The 23,264-nt window shown below is 43.5% G+C and overlaps 1 protein-coding gene across 2 annotated transcripts in view; it reads right to left on the reverse strand.

Moving 5' to 3' along the window:
• The window catches only part of NELL2 (neural EGFL like 2), a 155,855-nt gene extending 143,606 nt beyond the window's left edge, over positions 1-12,249 (reverse strand). Inside the window, exons 1-3 of one of the 2 annotated variants that reach the window (XM_075745148.1) lie at positions 12,157-12,249; positions 11,713-12,096; positions 11,414-11,542 (exon numbers count right to left, since the gene is read on the reverse strand). In XM_075745148.1, coding sequence (XP_075601263.1) covers positions 11,414-11,542; positions 11,713-11,767 — 184 coding nt within the window. In that variant the 5' untranslated portion in view covers positions 11,768-12,096; positions 12,157-12,249. Of the gene's footprint in view, positions 1-11,413; positions 11,543-11,712 lie in introns of both variants that reach the window. The other variant, XM_075745139.1, reaches the window with a different exon arrangement.
• Between the last annotated feature and the right edge of the window lie 11,015 nt (positions 12,250-23,264).

Raw genomic sequence — 23,264 nt, forward strand, 5'->3', positions numbered from 1 at the left:
ATGCTGGGTGTGGAAACTCCTACATCCTCTGAGCAACACACCACACCTCTCCCTCACTTGGTTCTCACTGTGCAAGCATCAGTAAGACCTACTCATGGTCTCCGCTCCGTCATTTTCTCTCAAACCCTCCTTTCCCTGTGACCAGTATGGTGCTCCTGAGGACCTAACACCTGCAGCATGTGTTTCACAGAATCATTTAGGCTGGAAGGGACCTCTGGAGGTCATCTAGCCCAAACCCAATCATTTGTGGATGCCTTGGAGGGTTTAGCTTTTTTCCCCATTAAGAATCTGTTTCTCCGACTTTCAAATGGTTTGGATCTCTCATCTTAGTTTTCCTTCACCTCTGGCTTTCTGGGGTATAATTGGGTTTTACCCACATTTGGGCTAATTGCCTTCAGCTCACCAAACTTTAAGTGTTAAGGCTGATTTATTTTCATACAACACAATGGTGAGCTTAAGAATTAACCCTAATTTCCCAGATGACCACAATGATGTGGTCTGCATGGAAGATTAACTTCTGACACAAGAGAACAATTAACAGTCACCAACTCAGAAAGCTCCAGAAAACCCAAACCTTCATCCCAACAGCAAAAACAGCACAGCAAGGCAGGGGGAGGGAGGCCAGCACTGGAAAAAATTCTATCATCTGAAGCATGCCAGACACATCCAACTACTTTGTTGCTAGCCACTGCTCTCTGGCAGCGGGCTGAGCAAACAGCAGCAGATGGGAGGAGAAGGCAAGAGACTGAACCGTAAAGAGATTTCAGGTAGAGGAGAAACGAGAGGGAAGCGGCAGAGGGACCACGCCTGAGGGGAGAGGAGGGACACCCAAGCCACCAGTCTTACTGGCATTCTCAGAAAAAATCTCTACTCACCTGACATCTGTTTTGATGCCAGGAAAAGAAAAGGTTAGAAATATTTTTAATAGGGAACATCAAAGAGAAGGGATACCAAGGAATACCATACGCACAGCTCAGCTATAAGCCAGGCAGACACACAGAAAGTACATGGGCGACTCAAGCTAGTTACCAGAGGTCCCAAGGAAGCTGAGGAGGACCAGAGTTCAGATTCTCCTGCAAGAAAATTTCTTTTAAATCAGGTATTAATGGAGTCAATGCTTCTATGAATGTGCCTGCTAGCCCTGGTGAATCAGCTACAGGTTTTAAACACATGCCCAATTTATAAGCTTGGATGAGTTAAAATTAGAAATGTTCAAAACCCTGATTTCCTTGCTCTTGTAGGTGAGTACCATTAAAATATACTTAAGTGCACAAAAGAACAGTTTTAGGGAGAATGTAAAGGCACCAGTTTGATTTTAATGAGTATTAGGTGTTTGATATCCCTTTGTGTCTTTGAAAATTTCTCCCTATACTAGAATAATTCTACCAACACCCCAGATTTCGAGAGTACAGAAAAGACTTACACGGTCATCCACCCCATCCTTAGCACACTGCCTGAATGTCACACAATGACTACAGCATAGCTAATATTTCCTGGATTTTTTATTTCATGCCATCTTCTACAAAATCAAAAGTCTGGAGATTTCCACCACTTCCTTTCAGTAGCTATTTCACAATCTAAACTAGTTCACCGTGAAAGTCTCCTTTTATCTCAAATCCTCTCCATTTATAATATCATTACATTACTCCTACCTCTAGCTCTTTGAATACTAAATATTTCCTTCATTTTAAACCTCTAAGAATCTTCTAATACTAGACACTTATCACACAACACTTCTGTCACTGCTTAGACAAGCCGTACATACTCAAGTTCTTTCAAAAGCTTTCTTAGTAAGCCGGTCCTTTTTACTGTATAATCAGGTTTGCTGCTGTTCTCTTCACTCCCTGCAATTCATTGATATTTTTCTGAAATGGAGAAACCCAGAGTGAATGCAATAACCCAGATGCAATCTCAGTGTAAAAAACAATTCAAGTTCAGGGTACACAAGTTTTTCCTCAAATCTACCCTACTCCTTGAATGGGTGCTGAGCAACTGTGGGGACTGTTTCAAGTTCAAGGGATATTAGCCAATGTTACAGGAAATCTTAAGAGTGCCGTTGGAACAGCCATGGCCCAATACACAAATGCATGCTTAGGGAGTTATTAAAACACAGGTTATTGACCTCAAAACCACAAAAGCTCCTTTGGAACCCTTCCAGATCATTACACAGCTGTATTTAGAGACGGGTAGACTTTCAGCCATGGAGTCAAGGCTGGCACATGTCTTCTTCTCTTGATAGCATAAACAGTATGGATGTTACCACTGTCTAATTATACTTAAATAAGCATTTATGCTGGGGAAACTGTATAAACATTGCTCTGTCTAACAGAGAGTACAATTCTATAACTGGAGGTCTTTTTCTTATTATACTCCCTCTATGTTTTCAGAGGGGAAAATTGCCACTCAAATTCCACTAAAAGAGTTCTCAGTTATGGATCACTAGCAAGATTGATTGTAATAGCTCCTTTGGAAACATTACAGTCTATCGTAGCAATGTTGTTGCTGCTGCAAATATGTTAATCTGCTTAAACCCTTTTGAACCCTGTCTTCAGAAGTCTCTTTTAGACTACGCATCCCTTTAGACTGTGCTCATTGCTTTAGCACCTTGCAACAGCACACAGTTGTGAGTAGCGTCTCCCAAGATGCCTCAACACAAAAGTTAGTTTTCTAAGCTTGCATTTCTCTCTGAAGTCATTAGGGTCATACACCCCAAAAAAAGTATGCACATAAAAAAAGAAAAGCAAACAAAATATTGCTTAACATAACAAATAATGAGAAAATTTTGCTGTAAAATTCTTCCATGTTGAAAAGAGCTACAGCATTTTTCCCACCCAAACATGGTTTAAAGAAAAGGGGAATAAAAGAAGAAAAAAAAAATTTATTCCCCAAATGGGACCATAACTTAAATAACATATTTGGTACAAGTTTGATTTAAGTTTTTAAAGTTCATTAACAGCTACCTGAAATATCTGACTGAACATTCATAATGGTTATTTACCATGGAAAGCATGACCAGGCAAAAAAAAAGAAAAACTAAAGTACCCTTTCTTAGCATATTTCTTCTCAGATTTTCCTGAGAAGAAATCTTTTGGACAACACCAAGATGGAAAAAATAGCACTTCTTAAACATTGAGACAAAATACAGAGGAATTTAGCCAAAACAGACTGTCAGAAAAAATTCAGTGAAAAATCATTTTTCACCCCTTATTCAGCTGTACCTTAGGAGTGCAGGTAGGAGAATACAGCTGCTCTGTGGATCTGCACCTTGGCACGCGACCAAACAGGACAAAATATAGGGACCTGAAGAGTCACTACATGGAAGTACAGTTTCCCGTGACAGCTATATATAATCTCCAGCTCTTATCCACTGGTTTTAAATAACTTACGAGCTCAGTTCTGTACCTCCCTTAAGACTCAGTAGAAGCAGTGAAGTTAACCATTCTTGAAGTTATTTTTCCAAGCCGGCACCTATATGCCCTGGAGGATACAGACTAGAAGAACATAAGCAATGGGGGTAGAGTCAGCAACCTATGATGTCCCACATCTTATAAGAAAACAGTAGGGTAAAAGACATTATGACTGATCTAGATGAAGGGATGTACAGGAAATGCTGCTGTCCTCTGTGAAACCTCACTGGAGAATGAACCGTGCTGCAGTAGGGGGAGAAACTATAAAAAACGCCATTAACCTAACTAGTCTCAGCCATGCTTCGTGACTACAGAACTATGTCACAGCAAAAGCAATTACATAAGGGTAGCAAGACCTCGTTTTCCCACGTCACTACCCCTTGCTAATGCAATCCTCCCCCAGCAATATGGAAAGATGTGCTTGACAGCTACCCAGAAGAGTCACTGTCCCTGCTCTGAGGGCACACATGCTGCAGGTGCTGGGTTCCCTCTGGCACACAGGACAGATGCTGTCCAGCTGTCAACATCTCATCTTTAACTTCAGCCGAGACCACTATCCCCTGCTACGCTGCCAGGAGAGGCTGCCTGGTGAGCAGCCATCTGCACTTCGCTGCTCCTGATGGGGACGTCAGCATGGAGAGAGGCCTCCTTGGCCTCCATTCCTCCAACCATCCTGCTCCTTCTCACGGCACCAACCAGGGCTCTGCTTCGCATCACCACACTGACACTGTCTTCAGGTATTTGCTTCCATACGTGCCCCAGAGCTGCACACTATACTCATCTTCAGCTTTCCAACAAATATGCTGGGTTGAGCCCTGACATAATAGTAGCCTCAACAAGGGTTTTGTACTTGCAATATTTTAGAAGAGGCCTCATTGTAGAGGTAGGAACAAGCAAATGCAATTCTGCCCATTATTAATCAGTATGAACTGTTTTGGGTAATGCTGAATGTAGAAACAGAACATGGTGAGGTACTGGAACAGGTTGCCCAGAGAGGTTGTGGATGCCCCATCCCTGGAAGCGTTCAAGGCCAGGTTGGACCTGGTCTAGTGGAGGGTGTCCCTGCCTGCAGCAGGGGGGGTTGGAACTAGATGGTCTCTGAGGTCCCTTCCAACCCAAACCATTCTATGATTCTATGGTTATTTGAATTACCCTGAACAACCAAACAGTCATTAAAAAAAAAAAAAAAAAAAAAAAAGCATTGCCCCAATAGAAAACAGACCCCCAGGGACTTCAATTTATTGCAGATATTAGATGCATCTGGCTGTGAAAAGCACTGGGTCAGGCCCATGAGAACACAATAAAATATGACATTTCTCTAAATGGAGTCACACCCTCACTGACTAATAGAAGCAGGTACTAATTCACTCCAAAGGCTGGAGACATCAGCTGTCCCACCAAGCCCAGGCAAAGCCGTGGAAGTCGAGCTGCTTGGCACCATCTCCCAAGGGGATCTAGGCAGGTAAGGTATGGTGCCTCCACCAACAAGCAGGTATCATTTCTCTCCTCACGCTGTAGCTTCTTCCAGAATCCATGCTCTTAAGAATTTAACAGACTGGAAGGTGACCATATCAAGACATATGGCAAGAGATGTGAGTACAAAAAAATTAAAACCTAAAGGCTATGGAGGGAATATTTAATTTCTGCTTATTTCCTTTCCGTCTCCTAAAAAAGCCATTGTTGAAAAACAAAAAACAAAAACAAGACAAAAAAGAAAATTTTATGCAAAATACCTTTTCTTGCGATGAACAATGACATAATTTTTAGAGCCGTACTTAAACCAACTTTATTGCTCTACACTTACAGCTTTGTGATGCTTTATATGCCTAATACACGCCCTCAGCAACATTATTTATTTGAAACTTTCAGCACTAAGACAGTTGCAATCCCCAAATGCCACAGGCCAAGTTTTCTGTCATTCCTTAACATTGTTTCATATCAACTATGCACTAATGACCACATACAGGGATTACAAGTTTTTCTTCTCTGGAAACCTGCGTTTCCTTGGTATCTGCCGTATATTAGGTCCCCATTCACTTTCCATTTCTCAGCCCTACCCTCTGCTGTACCATTACAAGCATCAATCACCAGCCTGCAGTATTTAAGGTTTTTTCTTCCCATAACTTTCTCCCTTTCTATTTTACAGATAAGCCAGCATGGCAGTAGTCAGCAAGCAACACAGCTTGCTTGTCTCCAGTACTAGGTATACCCATGATTATTCAGCAGTGTATGGTTATGCAGTGGGTAAACCCATCCTAGTTCTCCATGCGTGGTAAGTCAGCATGGTTTGGGATGGGAACTGGATGCAGGATTCTCACATACTACCTCCTCCTTTTTTGGGCAGGCTCTTCAAGCAGCAGATGCTTCCCAAACACCTCCTTTTGTTACTATTGCTAACAGAAGGATGCTGAATATTCATTTCTTAGGGAGCAAGGGGATGCCTCGTGGCAGCAGTCCCTGCTCTGCAGGCCCTAGCAGAAGCAGCCCAGCTCTTTAGGGCTCACCTTCAACATCCAGCCCGACTCCCCAGCAGCATCAATCACAACCCTGGTAGTGCCATACCACAGTGGTTACTGTTTGCACAGGTGGAGAGGTGACTTTGGGACATGCCAGACGTGGAAGGGGATGGGGACAATGGTGGGCAAGCATAGGCTGTTGTTCTAGATACACCAAGATCTGGATCTCTCTGGCTACCACATTATCATAGAGTAATTGCTTACACTAGATGTTTCTAACATTGAAAAACACTCTAGTACTTACTGAAATTAAACTCAATTATTTCAGTCTTTCTGAAAACTAGGGGACAAGGGATTTTCTTTGTCTCTCTGAAAAATTCTGGGAATTTTTATTATCTACAGATGATCTCTATGCTGGAGGTCCAACATTTGGAGGACTCAGTGATTCTGAGAGAAACCAGCTTGCTTCCAAGACAAAAAAAAAGCTGCAGATAGGTATTCACTCTGCAGTCAGCCATGCCAGTTGGCAACATTAGCATCCTCTCCCCCAGCTGTCTGTTACTGCTCCTCTGGGAGATGAGTACAGCTGGAGAAAGGAGATTTTACGGGACTCTCTAATCCATGTCACTGCCGTCAGCCAGGTTCACTCCTGAAGCTGGCCGACTCCGCCATCAGCAGACATGGGAACGATGATTTGATCTCTTGCTTTGGAAAAGTTGTGGGGACAGTAACCTCTAGCTCCCGGGCGGTGACAAGCAGCTGGGAACAGTAATATTTTCAGCACGCTCAGCTGGAACCTGGAGGAAGCATCTGTCCATAGTTTCAATGACAGGTGGCAAGGAAAAAAGTGTGTGTGAAGTGCATAGGCAATGTAAATAGTCTTTCTATAAGGGAAAGTTTACTCGTATCTGGTCTTAAAGGGTTTTTTTTTTAGCTCCTTTAGTAATGTCCAGAGATGACGTCATGGGCCAAAAATCAATGATCTTTCCAAAGGGATACAAGATAGATATTATATATATAGTAATATTGTCTTGCTAGCATTTTAAAATAATGCTAATGATCCAGTCATGCAGCAATAGGCAGCAAATCATTTACACCAAGAGGCCTATTTTGGAGGGGGTTTTTTTCCTGTCAGTAGTTTGTGCCAGCAAGCCCCAATTCAAAGAACAGTAGTGCTGAGTTCTTTCACGCATCCCACTGACAGATTATATCATTTCTTTGCTGTTTTATAGCACATTTTGTTCCCCATCAGAATATACCATATCTTGCCTCTAGAACTGGCCCACCTCATCAGAAATATCTAAATATTATTTATAACCGTATTAAGAGCTACATACCCTAACTGGCAGAGAAAAAGCTTATCCTCTGAATGAGTTCCAAGTTCTGCATTCACATACAGAAGCTCCCACATTTTCATGACTGTCATATCCTTTTTATTTTTTCCTTAAAGGCATGTTCCTGTACTGGCAACCATCTGACTGCACGTTGCTGTCCACCCTTTAGCCTCCTCTCTGAGGAGTATATACACCTTTTGATGGGCATATATCTTCCTTACATATCACTTGGCTTTCATTTTTAGTGCCTCTCATCACTTGATTTACAGTGTACCTTCCACCACTCTCCACTGCTGCTGGAGGCAGTTGGAAGGTGTCTCCACATACACTCTTTGGACAAAGATAGTCTGATACGTAGTATTTGCTTTCAACAGCAAGTAAGATCCAGAAAGACTATAAAAATACTATATCTATAAAAGTTATATAATACAGAGTCTAAAGGGAGGAGGGAGGGTGACAAAAAGTTACCGCCTAGAGGAGTGCCAGAGGAGACCAAGTTACTCTTGCAGCCCTTATTTAGATCCTCACACCTCAGAACACCATCTCCTATTGCAAGTTGAAATACCTGGCTCCACGGGGACCTTGCATGTGGTTAACGTTAAGTCTCCTGAGCATAGACTTCAGTCAGATATGTCTGACCCATCCAAAACCCTCAGCACCCTCCAGCCTCTGTTGCTGGAGTTTTGTCTGCCTTCTCAAATTTCCCCGCAGTTACATATGCAACAAGTGCTCTTGCAGCAATATGATTTTTATATTTGTATGGGGAAATGGCTACATTGACTTTCATCTTCACCAATCTCCTCAAATTGTACTAACACAGTATATTTACAAAGAAAGAATTATAAGAATGACAACTGGTATTCCTCCAAAAGCCTTCTTCAACTACATTAATTACACTTCAATATACTCACCTGATTTGGGCTTTACCTTTAGTGTCATCTCTGTTTTGCAAAGGGAAAACTAAGGTATTGAAAATTTCACTGACTTACATAAACGGTCACCAACAGAGAGAACTTTGTGGTGTAGATATTCTGACTTCTGTTCTGCCACTCTGACCAGAAGAGGAATAATTTTCCTCTCAACATATTTTGACATAATAATATCTGCTGTTGGCTAGGAAGCGCTGGCAGATGTTCACATACAGCAACACTAACATTTTAGAAGACTTCCTCCTGTTTTCTGTTCATAATTGTATCTTCCCACAAGCTACACTGGAACATTTTACAATTACTTTGCAAATCACATTTCCAGAAAGATAAGTCCCTGCAGCTAACTAGAGCCAGATTACAGTAGCATTCAGGTGCTACCATCCACTACAACCAAGGAGCATCGGGCACCTAAAAGGCTTTAGAATTCAAGACCAAAGCATCTAATCCTGCTGAAATCAGTGGGAAGAGTTCTGTTTCCCAAGTATGATACTTTCTATGAGATTTGTACAGTGACAGAGCAGATTGGAACACAAAAAGAAAGTCCAAATTACTGTAAGTTTCAAATGGTTATAATTATTTTTAAATCAGGAACTGTATTAGGAGCAATGTAAATGCTGTTGAATAGATTATAGCAGACTAAAACTACCTTCAGAGAGTAACTGCTTACTGTGTTATATGGCCTAGAAATGTAAGTACCTTTGAAAATCAATTATGCAAAGAATTTGTCAGAACAGCCAATTAGATGCTAAAACCCTTGTATTGAAAATTGATACTACATCTAATTAAGCAGTCAAAACTGACTTTTCACCTAGAAAGAGAAGGAAAGAGACTATTCTGCTTTAGCTGTATGTACAATTTTCCCATCATATATCTTTAATTGTCTGTTACCTGTTGGCAGTTCAACCTGCCTCTTTCATAATTTCTTTCTAAAATACAGAAGAGCATTTAGGCTTTCTGTATGTTTTATGCATATGTAAAGTAAGGCTTTACACCAGTTGAGAATGCGGTCTATCAAAAAAGGCAACATACTAAAATGTCATAAACGTGTAGAAGAAACCAAAAGGCAAAGGATCACAAGTTAAAGCTTCCAGAGTAAGTTCGCAGATCATTTAAAGTAATTTGTGGCCTCTTCACAAAATCATCTGTGTCTAGGACTAAGGCTTTAGCTGGAATAAGGAAAAAACACATAGGCAAAACAAAATTTAAAGTCAGCACGTACATATATTTGAGATTCACATACCACAAATACATACATTAAGAGACATACATTGCAGCAATGTTCATATAGTGTGAGCTCTAACAGCAGAACAAAAATGACTAAGTGGACCCAGTGGTCTGATCAAGGAAGGAAGTGTCTCTATTTCTAAATGCAAGTTCAAAAATGAAAATCTGTCTGCTCAGTAAGGACCCCATTTACTATAAGAAAAATCAGCAGTCATCTTACGCAGTAGCAGGAAAAATATCTCCAGTCCTGCAGGGAGCTGAAGACTTCCCAAGGGATACAGAGTGACTTCAACCACCATTTAGACTCAAGTGTTTTCGTCCTTGTTATTCCTCCAATTTTTCCTCAACAAAATAAGAAGGTTGGTGTGAAAATTTAAAACTCCTATCTCCTTTTGTTACAACTAAATTGCTAACCCACTTGGGAACTATGTACCCTCACAATTACAAAGAAAGAAGGAACAACTTAAAAAATTCTTTAGTATCCCAGGAATTTTTTTGTCCCAACAGTGGGAAAATATACAATAAAATGTCTTATTCTTACAAACCTCTAATCCTGTTACCACTGAAGCCAAAGGGAGTTTTGACTTCCCCCTCACCCCAACCCATTATAGCACAATGGGACCTCAACTCAGACCCATAAGTTTAAAATTACAGCTATTTTAGGACATGAACCCCACAGCCACACAAACGTGTTGTGGTTCCAAGCAGTCGCCCCCTTCACAGAGGACTCTGCTCTGCAGCCACAAGCCCATCACGATGCTTAAAACCAGCATGTGTCAGTGTTGCTGAACGCATATACCCATGCATCTCCACATCAATGTCCATAGTGACACACGCTGGCTGTACCAGGGAAGAACACCACTAGAGAGATCACCTTAAAAAAAAAAAAAAAAAGCCTTTGGCAACTATTAGCTTCTGATAAATTATCTCATTAATGCAAACATGAAAAAGAAATTCCCTTTCCAGATCTTATCTCCCTTGAATTATAACTCTTCTGTACGGGTAATGCAGCCTCTTGCCTGTTGCGCTACAAATGCTTTCAGATCGGAGCTGAAACTCCTGGCACGACACAAGGAGCCAGCACTCAAGTCCCCCTATTTTAAAACTACAGGCTGATGCAAAGATTTGCTCTTGCTTCACCAGATGTTGAGCTATATTCCTTGCTCTTGTTTAGTCATGTTTCCAAGGAGCATTTCATCATCTTTCAGAGAAGAGACTTGCTTCTAAAGGTCATTTTTAGGCTTTTTTTTTTAATTAAGACAGGGGTTTTTTTTTTCCTGAAAGTGTTCTTGACTCCAGCTTCATTTAACGCATCAGTACGTTATTAAAGTATAATTCAAAAATACACTGATAATGAGCGAGTGTAGGCAATGTAACCTATCCCAATAAATTCAACTAGCCATTGACAGTTATTTTACAGTCTTTTATGAATTACAGTATAAGGAAGTTTAATTATTTTTAATAAACCTCCTAAATGTATTTTTGAAAGATGGAACAAGATTACCATTTCATTTCTGTTTGCAATATGAACTAAAACCCAATCACGAGCACTAAAAGAGACTAAAACTCATTCTTTGTTTCTCACGAGGGTTATGACATAGAAGCTCACAAGGGCTACTTTCCCTTGGTAAAAAAAAAGGGTCACCTTATATTCAGCCATCTGCCTCACTCCTCCGGGGCACTTCATTTCAGCATTTTGCTTGAAACTTTCAGGGAGCATTTCCTTAGCTGGAATTGGGGTATGTTTAGCGTTTCCCAAGTAAAGCAGAAGAGTGGGTGGTGCTATTATTCATCACTGCACCCCACGACTTACAAAATAAGCCATCTGCCATCCCCGTTCCTGCTGTACTTTAATTAAGCGTCTACCAGTCAAAGGAAAAAAAAAGGGGGGGGGGGAAGAGTGGAAGAAAAGCGGGCAGGAAGGGATGGGTAAGGACCCCGAGTGGTTCAGGAGCGGGCAAACCCCGGGCTGTGGGGGGCGGGCGAGCCCCCCGTGAGCGGCGCAGGGGCCCGACCGCGGCGGCCGAAGTTGAGCGGGGCCGGGCGGGCTGGGGGCACGGTACCTGGGAAGAGGAAGGCTTTGCTCCCGTTGTGCAGCCCCGGCACCTGGCGCACGCCCTCCGCGGAGCCTCCCAGCTGTAGCTCGGACAGCACGTCGATCTGCAGCGAGGGGTCCACGCCAAAACCTGCAACTGACCCAGAAAGTGCCGTTACCCCACCCGCCGACACTGCAACTTTCCGAGCACCACCCCCCCCTCTGCCGCCGCGCCCCGCACCTGCGGCCGCCCGGGGACCAGGGCATCGCCGCCGCGAAGCTCCTCCGGCCCCCGGTGCCCGCCCGGCGGGTCCGGCATCCGCCTACCTGGCCCCAGACAGAGGAGAAGGCAGAGCGTGCTCAAGCGGATGCCCGACTCCATGGTACACCGATGCGCTTAGTCCATAGTCCCCCTCCTCCGGCTGCTGCGGGTGAAAAACCTCCGGGGCAGAGGCTGGGTCCCTCCCCGCCTCTCACCGGGAGGAGCGGACCCCCCGCCGCCCCGCAGCGCGCATCACCGCGGGCGCCGCGCCGCCCCGCCGCCGGCCGGAGCACACAAAGGCGAGGGCGGGGGGCGGGCGGGCAGCGCAGCCCTCCGCCCGCGGGCAGACAATGGGGGGGAGCCCGCCGGAGCCTGCCGCCGCCGCTGCCGTGCGAGCGAGCGAGGCCGCGGCAGCCAGGAGGCGGAGGCGGCGCGCCCGTGCCCCGCAGCTCCCCGCCCCGCCGGCACCAGGCGCAGCCCCTCGGCTAGGGAGCCGCCGCCGCCGCAGCCTCCGCCCGGCTCCCGCGGGAGCGCCGGTCTCCTCCCCGCCGTCCAGTGGGGACAGCGGGGCCGGCGGGAGGGGCCGCCGGTTTATGCCGCGGCTGTAGGAGCCGCCCACCGCCTCCACCGGGCCGGGCAGGGCCGGGCAGGGCAGGGCCAGGGGGAGGCGCCGCCCCGCCGCCCCGTCCGCGGGGGGGATCGCCGGGCGCGGAGGGGAGAGGGACCCGCCGTCGGGGGGCTCCGGGCTGGGAAGTTTGAGGGGAGCCGCCCGGGAGCTTCGCCGCGGGAGGGCCGGGGGCGGCGGCGGGGAGGGCCGAGGGCGGCGGGGGGGGCCGGGCTGCCCCGCGGGAGGCAGCGGCTGCCAGCGGCCGGGCGGCGCTTGGAACGAGCCCCCGGGGCGCTCCTCTGCCTCCCGGCGGTGCGGCCTCGGCGCTTTGTTGGTGTCCGCCCGTGTTGAAGTCACGGCTTGAATTCCCATCCCGAGGTAATGCCGTCCAGGCTCTGGCGAAACCTCAGCCTCATCTTTGAGCACGAATAAAAATAATTTGCGGGGTGAAAAAGAAACCAGGAGGTTTCCAGTAGTTGACTAAGATGGGAGTGTGCGGAGCTAGGGCAGGGCTGTCAGTCGCAGGTTCCCGTTTGCCATGACGTGAAGGTCGATTTTACACAGCGGTCCTGTCCTCGGTTCCTTAACAAACCTTCCTCCCCCCCAGCAAGTGACATTTCTGTGCCTTACTTTGTGTGCCTATAAAGGGGGCTAAGAATAGCCTTGTTCTTCCCTTCCCTTTCATAGACTCCCAATGTGCAAGGCAGAAATGTCTTGTTGCCAGTTTGTCAAATTCTGTGGAATAAAGGATTGGGGGTTTAATTTTTTTTCTAGTTTCACATGCATGTCAGCAAGACCCTGATGTCAACTGATGATTCCAGTATTGTTTGTTGACCTCCACCAAATTCATCCTCTATGATCTTTACAAATAATAACATCTTTACAAGTAACCTTTACAAATCTTTCCCAATAATTCCGAAGGCTAGAAGAGGGATTTTTTTTTCCTTTTTTTTTTTCTTCAAAGATGACCATGGGAGTCAATGGTAAATGTCCTTTCCAGGCCAGCTTAACCAACTGAGATTGTAGGCAACATACAGAGCAAACACTTTCTTTCCTATAAGAAAAAAGGAGAGAGGAGGGTCTAAAGATGAAAGCAGGAAAATGCAATCTACCCCTCAACCCAAATCCACAACAAGGGTGTTAGAACGCAGCTCCAGCATGCCCCACCACAGGTGTCACCCTCGGAAGAGCTACAGGCTTCTCCTCCAGGTGGTGGAGCAAGTCCAGCCCTGTGAGAGGTGCTTCTACAGACACTGCCCATTTCAACTCGCCTGAAAACCAAAAAAAAGGAGTCCTGCTGCTGGTACCAGCTACATAACTGGCCACACAATGTCCCTGTTGTTGTGTCTTGCATAGGCAGAGGAGATAGTGACTTCCCATCCCCATCCTAACCAGCCAAGCACCTCTTCTACACCAAAGCTTCGTCTCCAGCCTGTGGAACTGTGCTTCCGAACTCAAAATCTGCTGGCTGCCAGAGCAGTCTAATGGATGATGTGTTTCCCTGGGGCAGTTAATGGACAACAGCCACACATCAGTGATTGTTTTCATGCTATTTCAATCACATTGGTTACAGATAACTGAACCAGAAGCAATTAATTTGAGAAGAAATAGATTCAAAGTCTAGAGCAATAATGGTGCATAATGAGCCCCACCGCCGGTTAAGTCAGGCACACAAGTGAACAAACCCAAAGAGGCAAACATCTGCCTTGAATTCTTTGCATCTGCCAGCAGCCACTGACCGTTTCCATTAGCTAGGGCTGCCAGAGTGGAGTAAGCGTGTAAATCAGGTGGAGTCCGCCCCTTTGATAATCTTTTTCTCTCTCAATAGATCTCTGGGGAGTGGCCACTCATCTTCATGTCACCTACATGAAATATCACTCAAAACGCCATCCAACCTGTTTTATTTATTCCCTCTTATCCATGTGGAGCCCAGGGCAGACATCGTATGCATTGCACAGAGCTGTGTTTCTGCTATGTGAGATGTCAATAGTGACATAATTCAGCTAACCAAGAAGTAAGCGAACAGCAAAATGAGAATTTCTACCAGTACAAGGAATACAATATTGATGATTAGATCTTTCAAATAGTTGGCTAAACCTCATATGTATTTCTATCCATAGAATCACTTTCGGTCACTCTAGAAACATACAGTTTTGCAGTCTTTCTATGCATGTCCTTACTCAAATCTGGGTATTATGGAAATACCTGAAAGAACATGGGGTTTATGCCTTCAGTTGGCTGGAATGCTCTTCCCTTTGATGGGAACCATGTCTTTTAGCCAAGAGATCTACACACACATCACACTGAGGCTCACCATCATCTACTCCACACAGGGCAAAGGGTAGCAGACCTAAGAAAGTGGTACAGCATAAAAGTACCACGTACTGGTGAAAGCACAATATTCTAGTGCTTTCTATAATAAGCAAGGTCTCTGTCTAAAGCAGCCCATTCCAGATATTAACCTTTAAGGCTCTCAGCAAGTTTCAAGGCTCTCCAGAGTCTCAGAGGTATTTTCTTTTTTGTGGGTTGTCTTTTTGGTGTTGGTTTTTTGTTTGGGTTTTTTTTTGTGAGCTAAGAGAGTTCTGATCTCTACAAACATTAGAGGTAGGCTAGCTCACAGAAACATCCACAGGAGACAAGGCTCATCTTTTGTGTTGCCCATGGGACTTCTCCTGTGACTTCCTTCAGAATACCAACTGGTCATAGGCCTTACCACACCTACAGTGAAACAGCCTTCTCTTTACGAAACCTCTAGGATGCAGTGACATCCTGTAATTCCACAGCAATGGATATGTCAACAGTACCACATATACAGTTTGTCCAAGTGGAAAGGCTTCCTCAGGAGCTGACCTGGACTCAGTCACCAAATGTCCTGGAAGGGGGAATGGCCCTGGCGGTGACGTCCCTGCCCAACAGGCAAGTGAGCCCGCCATGCCTGAGTCACGCTAGCAGGAGCACACTGTGTAACACAACTTTGACACTCTGTAATACATCTGACTTACAAATGGTCTTCTGGTCATTAGTGTTTCAATTTCAATGAGATTTTTGGATTAAATAGATATCGTGATATTGACCCACACACCCCCATCCAACCTCTTACTAGATCCTAAAAAAATAAGTAAGTCTTCCGAATGGTGACTAGTACAACAATTTTCATGCCAAATGAAAAGTTAAGGGCTGTGTTACAAGCCCCAAATTCATGAATGATTTCATTGCAAAGGGAATCTCATATTAATTACACTCATATTAATTATATGCTAATAAACTGAACTGAGTAAAGCTCTTAAAGCATGTAGATGACAATCCTGCACTGGGAAGGCATTACCTCTCTTACTGCAGCTTATCTGGGTCTATTTATTTTTAAAGAAATACATGAATATTTAATTCACAGTAGTTTTACCCATGTATTCCTATGCCGGAACCTGGAGAGTCCATGTGAATTTAAGAAATACATAAGGAACTGTCACTGACCTACTTATAAAATACTGATGCAACTTCTTTTCTGAGAGTATAGAAAACTATCTTCCTTATATTGCAAAACACACATAGTTGTTTACTCAACGTTATAGTGCTTTAATGCAGCATTTATACAGAAAAATATTTGTAAAACATGATGTTCCATAATTAATACTTTTCAAAGTGGAACACGGAGAATAGTCTGTTGTCATAGAGAAGCAGCATTTTAATTTGAGTAAATTTGATACTGCAAGGGATGAGGACTTTTGTTAGTTACTGTCAGGGAAAATGCAGGCAAATTATGCTGCTGCAGTTTCTGTTAATACCCTTCAATGTGGACTTCTGTCTGCACTGTTATATCATCATGATCCAGATTTTCCTTCTATGAAAACAGTCGTGTGTAAAGACCGTACAGTTGTTGTGTGATGTGTAAAATGCCTTGTGGGACTAAGGTGAGACCACCAAACTAATTTTCACTTGTTTTCTAAATGATGGCTTCAACAGCGAGGAGCAAAGCTCAGATGCTCTTCTTGAGTAAACCTCAGGTGTTTATTAGATAGTTTTTTCTCACCAGCTTCCTGACCAGATCTGGGAACTTCTCCTGTGGCACCCTCTCCCTCCAACACATACACACATCTATTTGTTTCTATAAAGCAGATGATTTACTTTTGCTGCTTCATTACCCTCTTCACATCTCCCCACTTGCATAGTCTTCTCTTCCTGATCCCCCAAATGCTTTCTGCCCTTTAGCATCTTTCCCTCACACAGGGGCTGTCTCTCTTTTCCCCTTTCTCACATGCAAACATGGATGCACACCCACTCCTTTGCTCATCTTCTCTTTGCAATTTGTCCATCTTGCAGCCTCCCCTGCGTAGGAACTGGTATCTGTATTAGCATCCTGCATGCTGCAGGTTTCCCGTCTCCGAAATGAACTCTGTCTTTCTGACCAGGAAAGCCTTGAAGAACTTGGGATTTAAATACAGCATTTGGCTAAGACCCAGCAGAGACTGTCAAAATGACTAAGCTACACACCCAACCGTGACAGTACCAGTCCAGTTAAAATGCCTTGGCATCAAAGGCGTTCCTCTCAAGCACACATCAGCTGAAGAGACGTCACCCATTTTAGTTACAGTTATGAATGTTTCATACAGATTTGATATCGCCCCACTTGTAATTGCAAAAATTACTTACCATCTTACCATCAGAAAATAGAGATGTGAAACAAAGGCTATAGCTATTTAAGGAACACAGTTTACATCTCTTAAAGTTTCATGTCTTCCTGGTTTTTTATCCCACTTGAGGATACTTCACGTCTTGTGCCTGAGGTTGCAGCTTTGGCAAGCGGACTGGTGCAGTCAGCAGTGCAGAAGCAGCACCAGGAGTGGTGGAAATTACGAGGTGGTTGTTACGGCTGCGTTCTTCTGGGTACAGAAAGAGAAATGGAAGCAATTACATTAATGAGAGGTAGAGATGAAGGTATTTTTCAGAAGTTTTCCCAAAGATTCTTGTTTGATTCAAGGGCAAGGAAGAAAGGCTGGAAGTGCAGGCTATGCTCTCTTTTCCCCTAACTTGAACCTTGATTCTTCGAAGTTGCAAGGTGCCCGCATTAACCTTCCTTGCTAAAGTCTTGTTTTTTATACTAGCTTTATTTTCTTCCTCCAAGAGGGTGTACATCCCTTTGATGTAAGGTAGAAGTGATAGACTGCCCTGCTGGCAGCCTTCACACATTATGATGCCTAAAAATGTCTTTTCACAGAAAATGTCAGCTAGGAGTGCTGGCGTTGTATTTGGTGTGTGGAACCATATGAAGTAAGACGAGGATAGTTCATGATCAGGATTTAATTATCTCAGTTCTGTCAGTCCAGACCGCAATAACAATTAGGCAAGATTAGAGTTAAATTGCCTTGACCTAAGTGTACTCTGTGTTTTGATCATTTTACCATCTGAAATATTATCCCCTATTAAAAAATGGATCAGCATATCCATCACAAATATTTATGATAACAAAGCTGGCATGGAAAGACTTTAATCTGTTGTGTTCTACTCTTACAATAAAGAAGAAAAAAAAGTCCATGCAGCCCACACTGGAGCTAGACACTGGCTGGAGTACGAGTCCCTGAAAGAGGGTGGTGCAATTTTTTTCTTCTTCCACCGCCTAATGTAATACGGTAATTCCATCTGCAAGTACCAAAGTGGAGAGAGGATTTCTGACAGTAGAAGACACTCTACTGTAGAAAACAAAGGGAAAACAAAATCCTGTAGCTGAGAATCAAATCAGAACAAATCCGTACTTGACAGCAGAATTTGTTAATGACCGCAAAGGGTTTGATGAATTCTCCAGGCTTTATTCTCATTAAAAGCAGATGCCATTTTAGAGAACATGCTGTTCTTACAGGTTTGACACAGATGTCAGTGGGTGACATTTACAGCTTGCTGTAGTGGTGGGAGTCAGTGGAGAGATTCCAGGCTACTTTGGATGAGGAACCAGATCCAGACCCCGTCCCCAGACCCCGCTCACTCGAAAAGCATGGCAGACACTTGCGGTACTGGGCTCTGCTTTCCTTCTCGTGTGCACAGCTGCCATACCAACAAATTCCCCAAATCCAGCACAGATAATTTCAAAGAAATCCCATCTGCCTGGTGTGTCATGAGTGGGACTGCAGTGGAACAGAATATTAATACCTGTCATACATCCATTTAGTTTTCAGTTGAGCAAAGCCAGATTTTGGCTCTTGCATTGTAGAGAGAGGAAAAAAAATAGTTTAAGATGTGCTTGTGACCTCAAAGGTACAAATTTAACAGTTCCTAGTGTAGTCTAATTACTTCTGCAATATCTAGAGAGAAAGTATCACAGGATCTTTTACACTGCCTGACAAATAATAGGCTTTTCAAACTTGATCTGTACAGTTTTCATACCCAAAGGCATGTTTATTGGGCAAACTGGAATAGCTTCAATGATTCTATCAGTCTATCAGATAATTAAGAAGGCCTTTAAGTAGAGTAGCATTATGTAGTAGCATTAACACATCATCAAACTCCAATTCTTAAAGGACCTTGTATTTCTACTGCCTAGAGAGAAAAATGTAGAAGAAAGGCGACAACCTCGGGGGTGAGGGGCCTTCTACACTTTGGTGCAGACACCTGAGCCGTATCAGCCTCTTCTGCTGGGAGATCTGTAAATACTTGTTAGCTGAGATGCTGTGGTGCTGGGGCACGGTGGGTGGCTTCTGGACCCGAGGAGGCAAGTTGGAACAGCGCAGCGCTCCGGCACAGCGATGTCTGGGGATTTCTGAACCCTGCTTCAATGCACACACTAAACATGCCCAGTGCCAGCCTCTCCAAATCTTCCTGCAGCTGAAGGGAGACCTCCTGACTTGCATCGTCCGGAAGAAGAAATGCATGCTGCGCCTTGGCCCACGCTTCATTGGGTTAGTCCTACAGATGTAATGAAAGAAACCCTAATTCCAAAGAGCCAGAACCAACAGTCTGGTGACAAATTTGATTGGCAATTCCAGAGTGTACATGTACATCATGTATTTTAAAATTTGTATCATTTTAGCATTGCTTTTTAAGCCACAAATTTACAATTCTCCATTAATTAATATAGCTAAATCATTACTGAACATGATACTAAATAAATTCCATTATTCCCTTTTTTGAACAAACAAAAGGAAGATAAAGATTTGGGCCCACATTTTCTTAAAAATTAGCATCTAGAGACAAACTCTAACACATATTTTAGATCCCACTCCTTGTCCCCCTAATAGCAGAAATGCACATAGGGCTAGGAGGACCAGGTTCAAGTACCTGCTTCGTCTGATTACAGCATATGCTTCATCCTGGCTTATCTCTATTGCTACTGAGCACCCAACTCTTCAGTTATTTCTAGCAGAAAATTATTTCACCATAAAATGCTTGATTAGTCCTAATCTAAGTAAGTGGTCTGTTTTTCAAAAGTCTGAGCACTAGACATTTCTCATGAACATCACTTGCAGTCTTACTCCTTACTTGTTCAAGCACATGTAAAGCTAGAGATCCTGTATTTGAACGTACCTGCTTGGCTATGGGATTTAGACTGTTAATGGGGACAGGTGGCGGTCAATAGCTTCAGTACCACTGACGTAACCACTGATGAAAAAACTACTTTAGAAGCTGGGAATTCCTTACATTCTTGGTTTTGAATTCTAACATCGGTGTGACCTTGAGAAATAAATTAAACATCTGAAATAACATCAGTGGTTAAGTACTTCCCCATTCTTGGATGGGGAAGAGGATTCAGGAGCCAGCATGCTAAATCACAGGTGTGTAAGTAACAGAAAGGGACAGAGATACAGGACAGGAGGGTTACTGGTGGTGGAGAAACCAGCACCTAGTTGGGAAGAAATGAAAGAACTGTGAATAAGTAACTTTTATTAGAAGGGAACATAAAAAAGATGTTCAACCATGATCATTTCTTTTAGAGGAGGATAAAGGGAGGAGTGAAAGTGTGCCACCTAAACCATTGAGGGGGACTCAGGATGTGTAAGAGAAACTGACTGTTAGCACATAAATTCTAGATCCTAGAAAAACAACAAGAGCTGTAAACACTCCACATACCTGTGGATCAAAATGAGTAAGCATGAAGAAATGCTATGTGTAATGGAGTTCATTAGCTCAGTAACAATGGGGCTTGGTTCAGAGAGCACGGTCCCAAGCAAAATAATTAAGATGAGAATAATTATGATATCCCTATTTACATGAATATTTCCCTTGAAGCCAATAGAATTACAAGTATGGGTGAATGAAATCACACTCAGGCTAAATAACTGAAGCTATATGCAAAATATCAGCATTTTTAAAATAAAACACCAGTATTTAAAATAGGAGTTTTTCTTCCAGAGAAATAATAATTTTTAAAAAATGTGATTCATAGCTTTAGAATGGAAGCTATTTATAACCTGTGCTTTAGCAGATCTCCACAGTTCAGAACAAAGAAACAAGGGAAGGCACAGGATAATTAAATGGTAAAATTCAAGGATTAATTTTGATCTCCAAAGCATCTTTCAGGAATGGATACCACGTTAAAGGAACGCAAATAAAACAGAAGATTTGACAGGCACGATACAACTCATACAGTAAGATGAAGCTCAGAAAGTACTCACACACAGTCAAACACACAACGACCAATAGTAAGTAATACAAGTAAATCACGTATGGAAAGCTGACTGTTATGCGCAGGCTTATTGGACTGCTAAGTATAAAGGAAGAAAGCACAGGGTGAGAAAAATTGCAGTGAAGGTAAATGATTTATTTGGGTGTCAGAAAAGAAGGGCTGGGGGTGAATCTTTACTCTGAAGTTACATGCAATGATGTGAAAGCCCTGTTGGATAAAAGATATTAAAAATAGCAGTGGTGTAACTACTCCAGAAATATATGTTCCAATAATTCATGGTACCAAATGGAATTCATCAGAGATTCTGAGGAAATTCTAAGAATGAAGCACAATTGCAGCCTACCATAATTTATCATTAAAGATACGTAATTCATCATTAAAACAGCCACTCAGCTGGATAACTGGAAAATGGCCAACACTGTAGCAATCTTCAAAATAGCTCTTAAGACTGACCCTCAAAAATGAAATCTAGAGCATCTTAATTCATTACCAGGGAAAATAGTTGAGAAAATCGTTTTAAATACTTATGAAACACCTACAGGTGATATGTAGGAGAGAGAAAAAATCAGGATGAATAAATTGCAAGTCAGCACAGATCTGCAGAGATAAATTGATATACTTATCAGTAAAGATAAATTGTGCTTTCCTAATCTGTTCAAATGTTATAAAGAGTTAGCAAAATATTGACTAAAAGAGAATCACGGGATATGCATTTACAGAGACATTTGATAACATCATTCACATGAGGCTTTTAAGGAAACTCAGAAACCCTGAGGTAGGAGATAAGGTCTTTGTTATGGGTTAAAGAGAGAGAAAAGGATGGGGATGAATGGCAGATGATTGGGATGAAAAGGTGGTAGAGTGTGATGCCACAGGGACTGTACCAGAGGATCACTGCTAGGATTAATGCCACTCTTTCTCCGGACCCATCTATTTCTTAATGGCCAGGAAGAGAGGGAATACAATGAGATGGCAAAACTGCTGACAACACAAACCTATTAAATTATATAAAACTAAGGTGTCTGTAAATAACTCTTGGGACTTGTTGCAAAGCTAGCAACAGGAAAGGAAATTATGTTCAGCATAAGCTACTGCAGAGATATGGCTATAAAACTGCTTAAACTGCTTATACTCATTAGTGGGGTCTGAACGAATTATGGGAGAGCCTTGCTGATTTGCATTTGGGAGAGGAGAACTACTACATTTTGTTGCTTATTTACAACTAGAGGGATTATTTTAAAATAGCAGATAGTATAAAGTATCCTCTCTTCCTCTATTTGAATTGTTTGGGTTTCATTTTATCTGAACCCTTCCTAATCTCTGAGTAGTGCTCAGTACATACGGTGACATACCACCGCTGAGAAGGGCAGTGTCTGCCTCTCTCTTCATAGCTGAGAAATCTTGGCAAGCAGATGGCTCTGAACGGTGGGGCCAGCTAAGCAGTCTGTCATAGCCTCATTCCTTCACCCAGTCTCAGAGCCAGAGGACTCCTGCTGTGGGAGCTTTTATATCTCTTCATAAAAAAGACCGGCGGCATGCTAAAGATAGCCTCTGCTTACACAGGGCAAGCCAGACTCTGCACTGAGGAAAATGAACAGCCTGTCCTTATTGCAAGATATTTTTCACAGATTACAGTGCTGATGGGAGGGAGTTTGCTGAAAGCTCCCGTTGGCCAATCCTCTGAAGCATTTCCGTTCCTCCTTCTCACCCCAAATGGCTCCGGAAAACATGAAAGGCAGAAGGAAGAGGAGGAAAATGCCAGAGGTGCACTGAACCCAAGCCTCTTCTTTCCCTCGCACTGATGTAAATGCAGAGTAGCTCAGCAAAGTCCAGTGAAGAGATGACTCAGCAATAGAGCTGTGAGAGAGAGCAGCGTGGGGATGGACCAGCACTTGGGTACCGAGCTGTCATTGGTGGTACCCAGCCCCGCAATGTGGGTGCTACTGGCATCTCCATCACTCCTGCGCAGCCCGGTGGGTCACTTCAGCCCTGAGCAGGTGAAGAGGGTACAGGTGACAGGCACGGGCTGATTTCTCAGGACTATGAGAAGACTCTACGTGCTTGCCCTAATATCCTACTGTAGCCAACCTCTAATGAATGAAAGGAAGGTAAACATTTCCCCTTCCCCATAATGAAGTTATTCATCAGTGGAAAGCAGAATTCACTTCTTCACCTGTTCAGGTGACTGGAGCATCCCGTAGGGGATGGGTTTAACTCAGTAAGGACAAAATAAATGCAGAGCAGCAAATCTTGTAAGCATATGAAAGCTTGCGGGGAGGGAGGAGAATAAAAGGCACATGACACAAAAATGGTAATCATTGCTACCCTGTCTGACCTTTCCTACTTGTGCGTATGTGCCTTTCTCTGCATTTGTTATGGTTTAAAGTATCTTTTGAACAGAG

The sequence above is a fragment of the Balearica regulorum genome, chromosome 1, assembly GCF_011004875.1.
Source record: "Balearica regulorum gibbericeps isolate bBalReg1 chromosome 1, bBalReg1.pri, whole genome shotgun sequence".
NCBI lineage: Eukaryota > Metazoa > Chordata > Aves > Gruiformes > Gruidae > Balearica > Balearica regulorum.